The following is a 14,790-nucleotide window of genomic DNA, read 5'->3' on the forward strand; positions in this document are numbered from 1 at the left end:
AACCAAAGCGGCTGCTCCGATTTTGAAGATTCGATGGAAACGTAATCGCATCGAATCGACGGAGTGGAACGTCGGTGATTAAGCCGACCGGGAGAGTTGCCAGCGAGAGCGATATTTTATACGTTTCATATCTACAGCCATATTGAACGTTTCGATGCGAATATGGATATTACGAATGTGCAAGGAGATTTTCACGCTTGATTCAGAATTCGGAAAGATGTATATTGTTATCATCACGCATTGTCATTCGTGTTACTCTTATAATGTATATAAAGCACGAAAAGATAATACCTGACGACAATGAGGTTGTTTATAACAGCAGAATAATATAGATGTTGTATTTCTACGTGTACTAAGCGTGTAAATTGCACGAATAAAATTTCTTAAACTTCTGAATACAAGCGGAAGTTTCTACAGAAACCACTATTATTATATTAGCAAACGTGGAATATTGTTGTCAAAAGTGAATCAAACTGTAACGTGTAGTAATCTGTAAGATTTTTATTTTAATCGGTTTATCACAGAGGAGTATATATGTTTCAGTTACAAAGCATACAATTTTTTTCTTTGATTTTTATAAGAAATATTACTCTTACTAATTCCCTTTTTTAATATATTAGAAATTAGAATTGGAAATTATATATTAAAAAATAAAAATTGTATTAAAAAATCGAAAAAATAATTCTAAACTATTCGTTCGCTTGTAATTAGTAGCAGATTTCACTTACAGACGTGAAACAATTCATTTTCCTATTTATAATTAAACGTGAAACAAAATTCTCCACACGGCACGTAGGAGGCTACAGGGAGGAGTTAAAAGGGACATTAGACGCGCTCCATTAATAGTAACAGCATTGCTATTCATACTGCCACTCCCGATGGCATTCCTTACCACAGCATCGATGCATCTTGCTAACTCCCCATACCCTGCCTAGACCGATCACCCCTTCTATTCACTCCTATCTGAATCGACATCTTCGCCAGGTTGCCACACGCGCAGTATCTCAAGGCGACGAATGCTATGTAAGCTCTATCAGTGTCATGCACCTGAGATTGCTTAATCTTCTCCATCAGCATCTCTTGATGCGATTGAGGTTGTATTGTTCTATACCGGGCCAGGTAATCGAGACTTCTGAATGACGCTATGAATAGAGGTATGAATTACGTATAAATTCTATATACGTGTGTCGAAAGAAGTACGTTAAATTTCCATACGTTCGACAAAGCAGACACTTGTTATAGTTTATGATCGGCGATAATGTCAAAGTGATCAAGAGTTTCCTTTGTCACTCTGATATATTGCACGTATCATTTTAATTTGACTAAGTACGCATGTTCATCGAATAATTTTCGGTATCGTTCAGGGTAGATGACAATGAATATGCGTCACTCGACGCGTAGGATATTGTCGAAGATTGATATGAGTAACACTGAGATAAGCGCGAACGTGTGTACAGTGATATCAGGCTTTACGTCACGTACACACTCATCGGTGTATATATTTTACAAATAATAGCAGCCTGCGGTTATGATCCATTTGCACATGTTGTAATATATACAAAGTGCGATTATACGTTGATATAGCCGTTACTAAAATCTAAATGCTTTCAGGCCAGGATAATGCGAAATATCGTGGATGCTGCGACCTGATGACGCGTATGTAAAATACCTGTAAAATAAAAGCATTGTCACTTTCGTCCTAACAGTCGCAAGATACGGTATAAAATGTAGAACGGAATATAACGATTACACATAATCTCTCGTCACAATAAGGAGTTACGGCAACCATGAGAATCACGTTGAAATGTTTATTTCGCGCAGCCCGCAATAACCCGCAAAGTAAATGTCAAGCGTAAATACTTGCAGCGGTGCTTTCGTAACGATATCAAATCGTACATAGCATTCGCGTAATATTACGAGTCGAATTCTATGCGTTTCGAGCGATGGTGGTGGTGGTGGTGGTGGGGTGAACAACGACGGATTTGGAACAACAGATTCGCGGTCCCATTAACGCGTCGCAAATATTAGCGTAGCTCCGTGTGCATTGTGCTGACGTTGGTACACCGCTAAATATATTAGTAGATAATTTTTTACCAAGCAGGTACGAGGCAATGATTAATTTTCCCCAATATTAATAACCCGGGGGCACCAGCGGATATTTATATCTTCGTGCCGCACGGCGGCGAGTAATTCACGCTACATATCTCGTAATTAAGTTCGATCGTGTATACAAATCCCTGTAGGCGGAAACGGTGTGCCGACGCACTTCCCGCAATGCTGATATAACACGCCAACAGCAGCTCCGTTGATGACGCAAGATTTTTGTCCGGAACGCTCTCTGATCTCTCTTTATCGATAATTGAACAGTGCTCGTAATAATCGTGGCTGCAGCGCACGGCGCGGTGAGGGATAATGACGTGTAATTTCGCTCTGGCGTATAATACCGACGAGCCATTCTAGTTGAAGTGTCAAATCTCGTGTCATTTATGAAACATGAAATAATACGCAGTCGCCGGCCTTCGGTATGATATAATTAAACCTGGCGTTCGATACTTCTTCTACGTGTATGAAAGCCGCCCGCCCGCCGTTTGAAAAATCGCTATCGGTTATACATTGCCGTCCTCGCCAGCGAGACTGCATTATGAAATTCCATACCGTGGGACCCGCCTTTTTCTGAAGATGGACGATAAAAATTCTTCCATTTAATACGTTGGTATTTCAGTTGATAATCCGTTAATAGCGGCGGTTTTCGCGATTTGTTTGGCTCCGTATTTTGTGCGCAGCGTTGAGACGGAAAGTCGAGCTTCAAACAGATGGTGCGTATACCATGCCATGGGGACAGAAGCATTTACGTATATATAACGGAATATTTCAGCGAGAGAGACGGTTCACCGTTCGGAAAAAGAAACCTAATGCGCTAATGTGCGCGATGGACGAAAATAACGCTAGAAAATTTTGCGAATAATTTTCAACGTCAATTCACGAAACAAACAAAATCGGTAAGCTAAGTTTTTTATTTACCGCTATTTACAGATATAATTCGATACATTTCATTGCGAGTCGTACACGATGCTTTCATTGCGTGAGCTTCACGAGAATTAATTACAGAGCTTAACAAGTAATATTAAATTTATTTTACGTTCCCATATATCACGATGTGTGTAATGTGGATATTAATTAACGAAGGAAATTATATATTACAAATTAATCGAGTCGCATTTGTGTCGTCTTAACAACATTCAGTATTGAATAATATCTTTTGTATAAATTTTATGACAAAAAAGAGAGATCTTTTTGTTCGAATTATCGTTAGTCGCAATATGAAAATACGTCGAGGTTGTCAACGAGCAATTTAATCGTATTTAATTCGACATTATGTATGGACGTTATTAATTTAGATTTAGTGGAATCTTAAAGGCGATGATCTATTATGAGATGACAAGCGTGCCGTTATTCGGTAACAGATGGCGAACATTGACGACACGTCGTAGAACTCGAAACGACTTTGAATACTTAAGTGCTCGTGCACTCGTGTTCGAAGGACGATTTTTATTGGCAGGGAATTGGTGTTTGCACAACCGCCAAATGAAAACCTCGGCCGCGAACGTCCGGGTTCGCCCGGCAAAAACAACAGCATGGTCCACTACAGAATGTCGACGATATGTCACCTCCTATGATATCTGTTTCCGCCGTTTCCCCGACAATTCCGACATTCACGAATCCGATCTAGCAAAAATACGAAGATATTGACTGACAGCAACACGTACGCTGACAGAGACGTGATTATGGATTGTTTTTTGATTCGTGATAACATAATGGTATATTCGCAAGCGGAGATATTTCTACGCTATTAATTCTTTCCGCGGAATAAGATCCATCTTACCGGGCTTATATTAAGACAAGGGCAGGATGAAATATGAACGGATGTGATGTTATTGTACTGCAACTTCGGGATCACGAAATGATGGAAAAGTCTTGATGCTGTAATCCGCTAGATATCTTCTTCAAGTTTTGAGAAGTAATGTAAGAAACTTGCGATTTCATCTTACAATATGAAGTGAACTCATCCGTTTAACTTGATTATTTTATTAAAGTAAGAGCTGTGAAACAAAAATTGAATATGAGGAGCAGGGGAGAGAGGGAGAGAGGAGAAGAGACAGAGAGAGAGAGAGAGAGAGAGAGAGAGAGAGAGAAAGAGAGAGACACGGACTTTACTGTTCCACATTTTTCCCTCTGGAAATACGCGGGATATCATCGTAGGAATCGTCTTTGTAGACTAGCTATAAATTCTGGGTTCATGTCTGCTTGAAAGTTGGCATAAAGTGCGATGCCCGACATCGAGGCGACGATAAAACTTATCCTCGTGTCCGGCATGTTCGTTCGGATCGTTGACGATAAAGCGGATCGCACCTCGCATAAAAATTACAGATATTGCTAGTAAGTGAAATAAAATTTCGACGGAAAACTTAATATTGTAAAAACGATACGGTTTCCTTCGCTTTTATATGACACTCGTCGAATTGCAGGTTATTCTTTCATTCCTCTATAAATTTTTTAGAATTTTATATGGGATACCAAACATTTTCTTTTTTTTTTTTTTTCTTTACTCACTAACTATAAATTTATATTAAAAAAAAGCAATTCAAAAGTATTCTGAAAATTAAGTAAATTTCAATTAGATAGATATCTGTCTATTTCGCAGAAAGAATTGATGACATAGAAATATCGTGGCTCATAGATACTACTATATTACCACTATGAATCGAACGATGAATAATCATGTCTCTGTTAGTGTATATGTTGTACATTAATCAATATATTCGTATTTTTGCTGGATTGGATACGTGAAATATTGAAATTCATAAATATATAAGATAGATCTATCATTTAGCTAATAACTTTTAATGTTACTTATTATTGCTTTTCGAACAATTTCTTTATATCTCGCTAAATATTTTTTCTAGGTTATTCGTTGCATTATTTCTCTAGATTTACATGTATCTTCATATCGCAATAAAGCAATATTATATTCCTCACTGCACTTAATCCGATATTCTTCGCACAATCAATCTCGCTATTGTTACACGTTATTAAATTTTTGTTATATAAACACACACACACACACACACACACACACACACACACACGGTCCCTAGTGATACATGAATTTTTCTCATTCAGCAGAATAACGTTTTATATGCATGTACACGGGCAGGTTGTTTGAATTCCTAAATAAACGCCAAACAACGCGTGATATATCCATCGAACATCCGGAATGGGTACGATGAGAGTTTTCAAAGTATTATCGATTTCCTGGAAAAGCGAGATTCCACGTCGACGAGGATATCATTCACGCTCGGTAATAGACCAATGGAATTATTTCGTGAGCAAACACAAGCCGCGGATTTAAGTTTCAACGGTCTGGCGCTCTTTGACGATTTTTCAGTAGATTTTCTCATCACGAAAAGTATTTTCGGTAATTAGACGTTGACAATATAGATGTAGAATGCGATTGCTATTACAAGACAGGAATTCCTCAATTAACTCAGTTAACAAATGAAGTAATTATTTGAATTGAGGAATTTCTAAATGAATAGTATGTGACAGGCAAAACATATTGTTCAATATATCTTGAAATCATGCGTAAAATATACAGTTTTGTTAAAGTAGTCAGTAGTCTGAAAATTTGGAGAAATACAGATTTGGAAATAATTTAATTAAAATAATTATGTAGATAATACTGCAAAAATTTTATATTTTAGCAATTAATTTGAGCGTTCTTTATAATTACTATGATGGTTCAATAAAATTATTTTCAAATTTGTATCGGATCACGTTTCATGGTAGTTTAGTAAAATCATTCTTCTCGTGTGTATATTTTCTTTGAAGATAATTTATATTGTAATATTTTATATTGGAAACAGTACAAAAATTACGTAATATATTATATTTTTCGTAATTTTAACCATTTCAAAAGATGAAATATTCCAGAAATATCAGTGTCTATTATTCTCGATAAAAACATGATAAATTTTCGTGAATAGATGACACCATCATGACTTAATAGAAATAGTTTTTAGAAAAGTGAAATCTCATAATCTAAGGGGAGGTCGGAAAATCTGGAGCCCATGTATTTGACTCTCGGATATTCTATGGCTCCTAGACCGATATATTCCTCCCAAAGGACAAGAATTTATGTCGCGTAAACTTCTTCCCAAAACTTATCGCCGCACGATATGTCGCCATGTGATGAGGATTCAGAATTGCACCGCAAACAATACTTTCCACATATGTGAAATTCTCTGCAAAATCTAAACAAAAAGTTCGATTAAATTTGTAAAATATATCTCGATTATGGCGAAAATATAAATCATAACGCTTTCGTATAACGTTGATGAAATGAAAAATGTCGTAATTAATAATATTATAATTATGATTTTAAAAAATGAAACTTTAGTTATATTCGCATCGTATTAAATAATTATTATTATCTATAATAATTAATACAAATATGCAATTTATTTTGTTTATATCAAAATAATACAATATTAAATACAAATTATTTCAACTAAATGTTAATATTTATAAGAAAATATTTATTGTAGTAAATATAACGAAAGTAGCAAAATTTGCTGATGATTAAATTTGTTTATACCAATAATGAAATTAATTTATTGATTTTTTGATAAATTATTAAACAACTGATATACCTAATTGAATATAGATGAAATTTACAAATGTAAAAAATGAAAGGAAATTAATAACAATAATTACATGTACGTTCATATTGTACTATTGTTTACATTGTAATTATCATTACAAAAGTAACATTATTTTAAGTTAGAACAGAATTTTATGATAAGTTTTCCGGGATCACCGAGGACATTCTTTCCGAGATTGTAGATAGAGGAAAAGCCTCTTCCCTTTCGTAACATCGTATCTCTTTGATCGAGCTCTTTTCGTCGACCAGACGGAATTACGAGTCCTTGTTACGGTGCAATGCCTCCGATAACTTTTATCGTCTCGAAAAAGCGGTCGGGTAAGTTTTTTTTCTTTTTTTAGGGATCACCGCAATTCTCCATCCTCCCATGGGTCCTTAGCCGCGGGCAGGTTGGATAAAAATTCATAGGCACCCTCATAGAAATGTTATCGTCACCCTCGTCGTACCCTTCATCTCGGACGTGCGACGGAAACGAAGAATGTCATTCACTTGGCCGCTGCGCCGTTCGCGTCATCGACGATGTCGATAACAACGACAACAGCAATGACGAGGATTATATAAGACACGTACCAAAGACTTCCTCAACGGGCGACCGTTCCTAGAGAAAAAAAAGTTATCACTACGCTATCGTGAGCCGCACTGTGGTGAACGCGATGGAAATACGAAAAGAGGTGTCTGTCCTCGGCGCGTTGTAAATTTTTTACGCTATCCGCGTGCACCTACCAGCAGCCGCGTATAATAGTCGGATGGAGTCGCAAAAAAACGTTTGATTAATGATCCATACGGCTTAGAAGATAGGTTCAGGCTTAATCTGTCACAACTGCGCTACAAAATCATTGATTCATTTTCGGTGCGCGGGAAGGAGCAACGTTCCGCGCCGTTAATTGCAAATCATAAAATAAAAAGATTGCATTTTGGATGTTTATATATGTGTGCGCGCGCGCGTGTGTGTGTGTGTGTGTGTGTGTGTGTGTGTGTGAGAGATTTGTACGCGTGAATAAGAATATTTATGTACACTCTGCTAATCGTCCCTATAAGTTCACGGTTTGACGTTATTTTCATTATTTAATTTCTGCGACCGATCAAAAGCTCCAGATACGCAAGCTTTAACGAGGACGGACGCACTAACAAATTAAATTACGCCGAGATTGATGACGGTACTAAGCAGGACGTTCTGTATATTCGACCATGCGCCAATTCAGCGGAGAGTTTGGTCAAAGGAAAGCTCAATTCCTTTCGCAATTCCGAGTTTAAATTTCTCTTGAGACGCTACTCCCAAGCTTTTTGCCACGAGTATCGATGCGCAACTTGAAAACAACATCGAGGCTTTATTGCTTCAAGAAAGTGCACGCTCGTCTTTCAATGCTATCGAGGCTTGCTTTTGAAGTGAAAATCTTACGCAGCAGAAAGGCAATATCCAGATCGATTCGATAGAAAGTGCCTCATCCTAACATCTCGACTCACGTCATCCGTTGAAAAATTCATAACGTCGGTTAACGACCAGCAACGTGAAGCTGAACATAAATAACCTGATCGAAGCTTTTTATAAAACATTTATCATTGATTCGATAAAAAAAAAACTGTATGTTTCACGAATACATAAAATGAAATCGGTCAATCTTTTAAAGAGTATAGTAAATTATTTTTTCGCAATCATTGGTAACTTTTTAAATCATTTTAATAAATGCTATAAATTTAGATGTATTTATTTTTCGTAATTCTGTTTATTTCCTATTTACGTACACAAAGACGGAAATTTGCAATTTGGGATTTTTTAACGTTTGCGTAACATTTCTGTTCGTTTATTATTCCTTTCTACATTTTTTTTCTCATTAAAGTTGCATGTTATTTTAAAAAGCAAAAGGAATAAAAATACAAGTCTTGTTGACTAAAGAAATGGGCGAGTTACATATATATCATTTCTTCTTCACAGAGAGAAAATATATGCGATGTATATGCTTTAATTTTAACCGTGACAGTAATTTTCTATTTAATAAATACTTAATAAATATACTTGATAAATATATTTGATAAATATCAAATAGCACAGAAGACGGAAATTTATTGTTTTTGTCTTTAATAGAAATTGAACTAATATGAATTTCTGTGTACGTATTAAAAGCTGTTTACAATAATGATGATATTCTTCAAAATAATTAATTTGCCGAATTAGCCGAGTTAGCTTTAGTACGTCCTTTTAATTTTTTCACCGAATTAGCTTCAGTACGTCCTTTTAATTTTTTCAAGAGGAAATATAAAGGATCTCATTATTCTAAAATGTATTGATTAAATAAAAGCTTCTTTGCTTTTTCGGAAACACGTCTTCTCGCACAAAGAATATTCCATATATATATATAGAAGTGGGTTACTACATAATATACATGTCAATTTAAAAAAACTTTTTAATAAAATCACTGCTTTGAGATTCGAGATTACATTTATTTAGATACATACGTATACATTTGGGACATTGAACGTAAAAATTTTCGAAATGTAATTAAATTAATCCGAACTTGTGTGTTTCGCAGATAAAACACGGTAACAATTTTAATTGATATAATAATGAATCACAGTAATGCACTGAAAGCACTTTAAATCATGAAATGTCTGTTACAGAAGTACTTTGTTAATGTAATTAGCCATTTATTATCTTCTCGTTTCAGTGATAAAGAGTAAATCACATCGTAAGAACTTCCGAACACCTTCGTGCTTTTACATACCTGCATATATGCGCAATGCATGTACGCATCGCATTCTCGAAGCACATGCAAAATGAAATGAAACATAAAATGTACGTCTTCAATTTATTATATTAAAGAAAGTAATCTTCTAAGTGCAGCGTGGACATGAAAAGAATAGAGAGTGAAAGAAAGATTATGAGCAGAAAAAGATCCTAATTGCTAGTTAACAGTAGCGTACATTTAATAAAGATATCTAAATCTCTCTCTCTCTCTCTCTCTCTCTCTCTCTCTCGACACGCGACAAATGGTATGTAATCAGGCGTTCTTTAAACGCGTTTAACGCGATAACATACGGGAATTAAGTGCCGGAATAATTCATTGCCGCGCAGAATCAGCGTAAGTAGCGTCGTTTTTACGCCAGCCATTTTCAGCGAACAGTCATTTATTCTTACTTAACTCAGTGCTGGTTAAAAGATAATCAAATTATCGTACATGTACCTTCAGCAAAACACATCCTTTAAATTTCACGGATATATATTTTAATTCATTTTATTCTTTTTCTTCTGATATCGAAAGCGAAACATTTAATATATTGCATTGGGTGATATACGTTAAAATCTTGACACATGAATCATAAAAGTGGCGAAATATTGGGGGAAAGAGAATCTTTTGAAATACATTATCACATAAAGGTTAAATAAAAAATTCACTGAGCAAATCCGAGTGTAGGACACACACGTGCGCGCGCGCGCGCGCGCGCGCGCGCACACACACACACACACACACACACAGAGATACGGATCCCTTACCGAGAAAGCTTTGAGGAAGACCAGGCATTGTATGATGCCTTCCATCGTGTCCCCGGTTAAACAAAAGGTACCGTTGAGGTGTCGTCCTTTGCGGCCTATCACGGAGCAGAGGTTGGCCTGTACAAAGGCATTCTGCGATCGCGTGGCTGCCGTGAGAGCCGGATGGTGAGAACGGGAACTCATCAGACGCTCCAGCGAGTCCATGTCTTCTAATTTTCGTTGATTCCTCGTTTTGATCTCTCTCGGGGTATCGACCAAAAAGAGGTCAAGAGAGCGTCGTGACGCCGGGACACCGAACTTTGGGGCTGGTATCGAACATTAGTCATGGTCCTCCCCCCTCGTCGTATCGACGAACGAATCTCGCCTTGCGTCCTCGCGCTAAATCTTCCGGTATGAGAGATCCCACTTTGGTTGATCAGAAACACACTCACAAGCGATCGGAAAGCGGTTTGATGCATGCACCATAAATCACATCATCAGAAAATATAGCAATTTAATTCACGACGCTTTTACTTGACATTATTGAATTGTTTTTGGTAAACTTAAGGAACAGTGCGAATGCCATTTTGATTTCGGAAGGAAATTTCGCCGATAGCAACGCATTGCAAACATATTTTGTTATTATTTAACCGCGTTTTTGTTAAAGATAAATCAGATCTTTGTAGTTAATTACAAAATGTAAAAACAGTCTAATTTTTCTTCGGTTGGCGCATTTCGAGCGACCAATCCTTCTTTCTTTTCTTCTAATCTCGACGAAATGTTTTTGCGTTACGACGTAGCTGCTGCATCAACCGCGAGATTATTTCTATAGAAATTTTTTACGATTACAAACATTAAGATTGGATTATAGGCAGTGAACATATAAAATCGCATTAAACGACATTACGACATTACTGTTCTTCTTCCTTCGAGCATAGTGCTGACACCATACACGCTATATTTTGGGGAATAATGCACTACTATTCTCGACCACACCGGTTTGGCTGACGTACACAAAAGAAACTTCACTTCTTGTTTATGCGATGCGGTTGCAACGACGTTTCCTCGTCCAACGCGAAAGTTTGCATTCACAGGCACGTACCGAGGAGTTCGTCAAGCAAGTTTGCTTTACCCTCGTTTCGTTCGTGACAAGGCTATCAGCCGCTATGTCTCAATCAATATCACTTACTCTCTCAAAAACTTAACGATCCATCTTTTACTTTCCGTATTACACGACGACAACACTGTGTGCGCGCTGTAGCGACTGATTTCGCTCGAGTAAACTTGTCGCCGTGGTTTTATATATTCGCGAACAGCTGAAGCACATCGTCGATACTGGCATATCACGAATATAGAATATCAGCGACGATTTTAACAAGTCCCGTCAGCACATCGTCTCGTTGTTTCATAGGCGAAATCGTCCGACGGATCTTATCCATCGTCGTGTTTTTATCGATTCGCAACTCGCTGACAACGTTTTATCTCATTCACAACGTTTATGAATGAAACGACACATTTATCGACATGAATACGCGAATTGCCGTTCACGATCGTGACCACATCTACGAAACTTGTCACCTAAGAACTTGGTCGATTCGCTGGTCTCTACGTTCCAGGTGGCGTAACAGCTGACAAATCATTATCGATCGCGTCCTCGCTACCTCGAACCTCCGTAAACATCATGAATCTCCGAGACGGGCGTCTGTTATCACTGCGCGGAACTGTAAATCTATCTCGTGCGGCCATCCATTTGTCCCGGCTCGGCTCGACTCGGCTCGGCGGAGTTCTATATCCGTTTGAGGTTCAGCCTCAAAATCCTCGGTAGCTCCCGCCGTAGCTCGCACAAAGCGGCCTCGTTTCCCACACTAACAGATGTTAAATGATTCTAGGTGGAATTACCCGAACCCGAAGTCAAACGCGCGGTCTATTGCGGGCAACAGGCGCGAGGAGGTTCTTGGATCTTGCGAGAAATCGAATATATCTTTTGCGGGGGCAGCGCCTTTGTGGTAGTCCTTTCCGCCGGGCAATGCGTTTCTATCGCTTGCGGGGCGGAATACTTTCTGAGTAAATCGCATATTTCGTAGCAGAAGAAGCAGATGCCGATAATGAAAAGCGTATCCATCTCTCCGTTCGATTACCGTTGTTAAAGTTGCTAAAGAACGTCTCCAACAATTTTGTAAAATACACCGCTCTTCAGAGGCGTGAAAAAAATTCAGTAAATTCTCTCCCTTTCTCTCTATCTCTCTCTCTCACTCGATATTGTCCGTATCTTATTCCTTCCCTCACATAAGGCTCATGTTGTAAGCGATCACGGAACCGTTAAATGCACGCGTCTGAACGTAACGGCGAGCCGTCGGTCGCGCCGTCGATTTAACGCCGTTAGTGACGTTGCACTTCCGTCCGCGGATGTTCCGCTTCGTGGCGAGCGGCAACGACGGAGAAAATGATGGAAAATGCAATACGAAGGGTGAGTTCTCGATATTACATCGGGATTTGATCGTTCGGGATAATGTCAATCACGCGCTCTCATCCGAACGAGGATCGTTCCAGATGCCAGACGTTAACGCGTTGCCGATGACAGCCAGGTCGTTGATCACGGGCTTGGGGATCGTGTCGATGATTCTACTGCTACTACGGCTACGTCTGTCGACAAGCATCTCACTGGAAGCACTGCCGCTGCCCAAGCATCGCGAGCCTACCCACGTCTTCTCGTCGCGTCATACACGCTGCCCTCGAACACGAGGTCGCTGGAGCGCGCGCTTCGGACACGATGGCAGCTCGTTGCCGCGAGCGGAAGCGATCGAGAGGGAGCCACGGCAAGGTGATCACAGAAACAAAACATGGACCATGTGTTTGTGAGCAAACGTCGCCGGATATATCAGCGTTGAGATGCACTGAAACATCGAGCGCTCCGGCTTTGACAGCTGTCGCACTCGTAGTCACCGTTAACCGTCGTACCGGATATTCGTTGTCAATCGTTTGATCGTCTTCGAAGAAAACAATGAACGGCGAGAACGGCGCGAGTTTTTTTCACGCCTTTCGCGTTTGTTTCACGACGAACAAACGTTGGTTATCGAGAAAAAAAAAACGGCGAAAACTGATCGACGAGATCTGCCACCGGATTTCTTCGCAGGCACACTTCGATCGGATCAGAAATCACACACGGTCGTCACTGTTGCGTAACGCGTATAACGTAGACGCAATTCACACTAGGTGCGAGAAACAGCGCAGCTATATCAACGAGCTCGCAACGGGCCAGCGTATGACTACCAGATATTCTCGGCGTGAGGGTGCGCCTTTACAAGAGTGGGCGGGTGGAAACGAGGGATGCTGGGCGACGGCGCGGCCCGCGGCGCCACCCCCGGCCCCTTCGCGTGGTGCTCTCGCAAAATCCGCCAGCTCTCTCTCTCTCTCCCCTCTTCATGCCCCGTGTCCCCAGCGTGTGAACACTCGCCCCTTCGTCCCCCTGGCCGTCCTCGTTCACGAGGCGCTATTCGCCGTTTCACCCCGGCCATACTACCGACCAACGCTACGTACTTCGGTCTTATTCTTCGTCATCCCGCTTCTTTCGTTCCTTTCGCCGTCCTCTATCGCGTTTTTTTATCGCATTCTTTATTTCTCGTGTCGTCCGTGTGTGCTGTATGGCCTCGCGTTTCTTCACCGCCTATCTTCTTTCGCCTCACGCCGTTGACCCGGTGTAACGCCAACGGCAATTTTTACGCCAGGCACGGTTAGGTGGGATATTCAAGCGGATGAAAGCGCTCGTGCGACTGTCCGACCAGCGATCGTATTGCGATGTCCCTAATGCACCTTGCGATGTTTCTTTTGAAATTCTCATGTATGGCTTATTCTCGCTTGACAAATGACGATGATAACGAACTCGGAGAAGACGGAATGTAATGCAGATTCCAACCGAAGTTAACATAAAATGATAGATTGGATTAGATATGTCTATAGTCTTAAATTTATGACTAAAGTTACAAAGCATTCAATCATATCACTCTCTCTCACTAGGATTCGTTAGCCCGCGAGATCGAAATCGCAATCCGAGTGAAATCTTATACCTGTCTGGCTTGCGAATTGCGCTCCTATTACGAATGGGGTTTCGAGTTTTCGACGATCGCCTATGATTTGCGCTACTGCATCGCACTACAATAGTTCGCTTTTATTCTGAAATCTCCATTCTGTAGCTTGAAATAGCTTATTCTCTTTTTGTTCACTTGTCCCATTTTCTCTTAGAATCTTTATTGATTTTCTCTATCGCAATTCCCATAGAATTTTTTTTCAGATATATTTTCCTTTATGTGAAATTTTTCTATCTCCTTTCTTTTACCTTTATCATTCGTACTTATTAATTGTTTCACCTATTTTGATTCTTTCTACTTACGCGCAATTTCTGGAGTTATTTGATGAATCAATTAATTTAATTATGTATAATTAGCCGTAAATTTTCGATATTTAAAATATTAATTTTGTATTATTTAACTATTTAGGTCTTTTTTATCTATCAAAAATCATCGATGAAATAATTATCTACAATAATTAAAATTACATAATAATCGCAAAATGAAGATAAATATCATAATTTTTATTATACGTT

At 39.1% G+C, this 14,790-nt stretch overlaps 2 protein-coding genes across 10 annotated transcripts in view; both read right to left on the minus strand.

Annotated features, from left to right (window-relative positions):
* rg (A kinase anchor protein rugose) overlaps positions 1-13,461 on the minus strand; it is a 176,377-nt gene extending 162,916 nt beyond the window's left edge. For 5 of the 9 annotated variants that reach the window (XM_011646589.3, XM_011646582.3, XM_011646586.3 and 2 more), the window contains exon 1: positions 10,212-13,460. In XM_011646589.3, the coding sequence (XP_011644891.2) occupies positions 10,212-10,415 (204 nt within the window). In that variant the 5' untranslated portion in view covers positions 10,416-13,460. Of the gene's footprint in view, positions 1-10,211 lie in introns of all 9 variants that reach the window. The other 4 variants (XM_011646585.3, XM_011646584.3, XM_011646587.3 and 1 more) reach the window with 2 other exon arrangements.
* The window catches only part of LOC148937870 (neurobeachin-like), a 123,970-nt gene that overhangs the window by 7,075 nt on the left and 102,105 nt on the right, over positions 1-14,790 (minus strand). The window lies entirely within an intron of this gene.

The sequence above is a fragment of the Pogonomyrmex barbatus genome, unplaced genomic scaffold (genome assembly GCF_055798465.1).
Source record: "Pogonomyrmex barbatus isolate J1 unplaced genomic scaffold, ASM5579846v1 scaffold10, whole genome shotgun sequence".
NCBI classification, from domain to species: Eukaryota; Metazoa; Arthropoda; class Insecta; order Hymenoptera; family Formicidae; genus Pogonomyrmex; species Pogonomyrmex barbatus.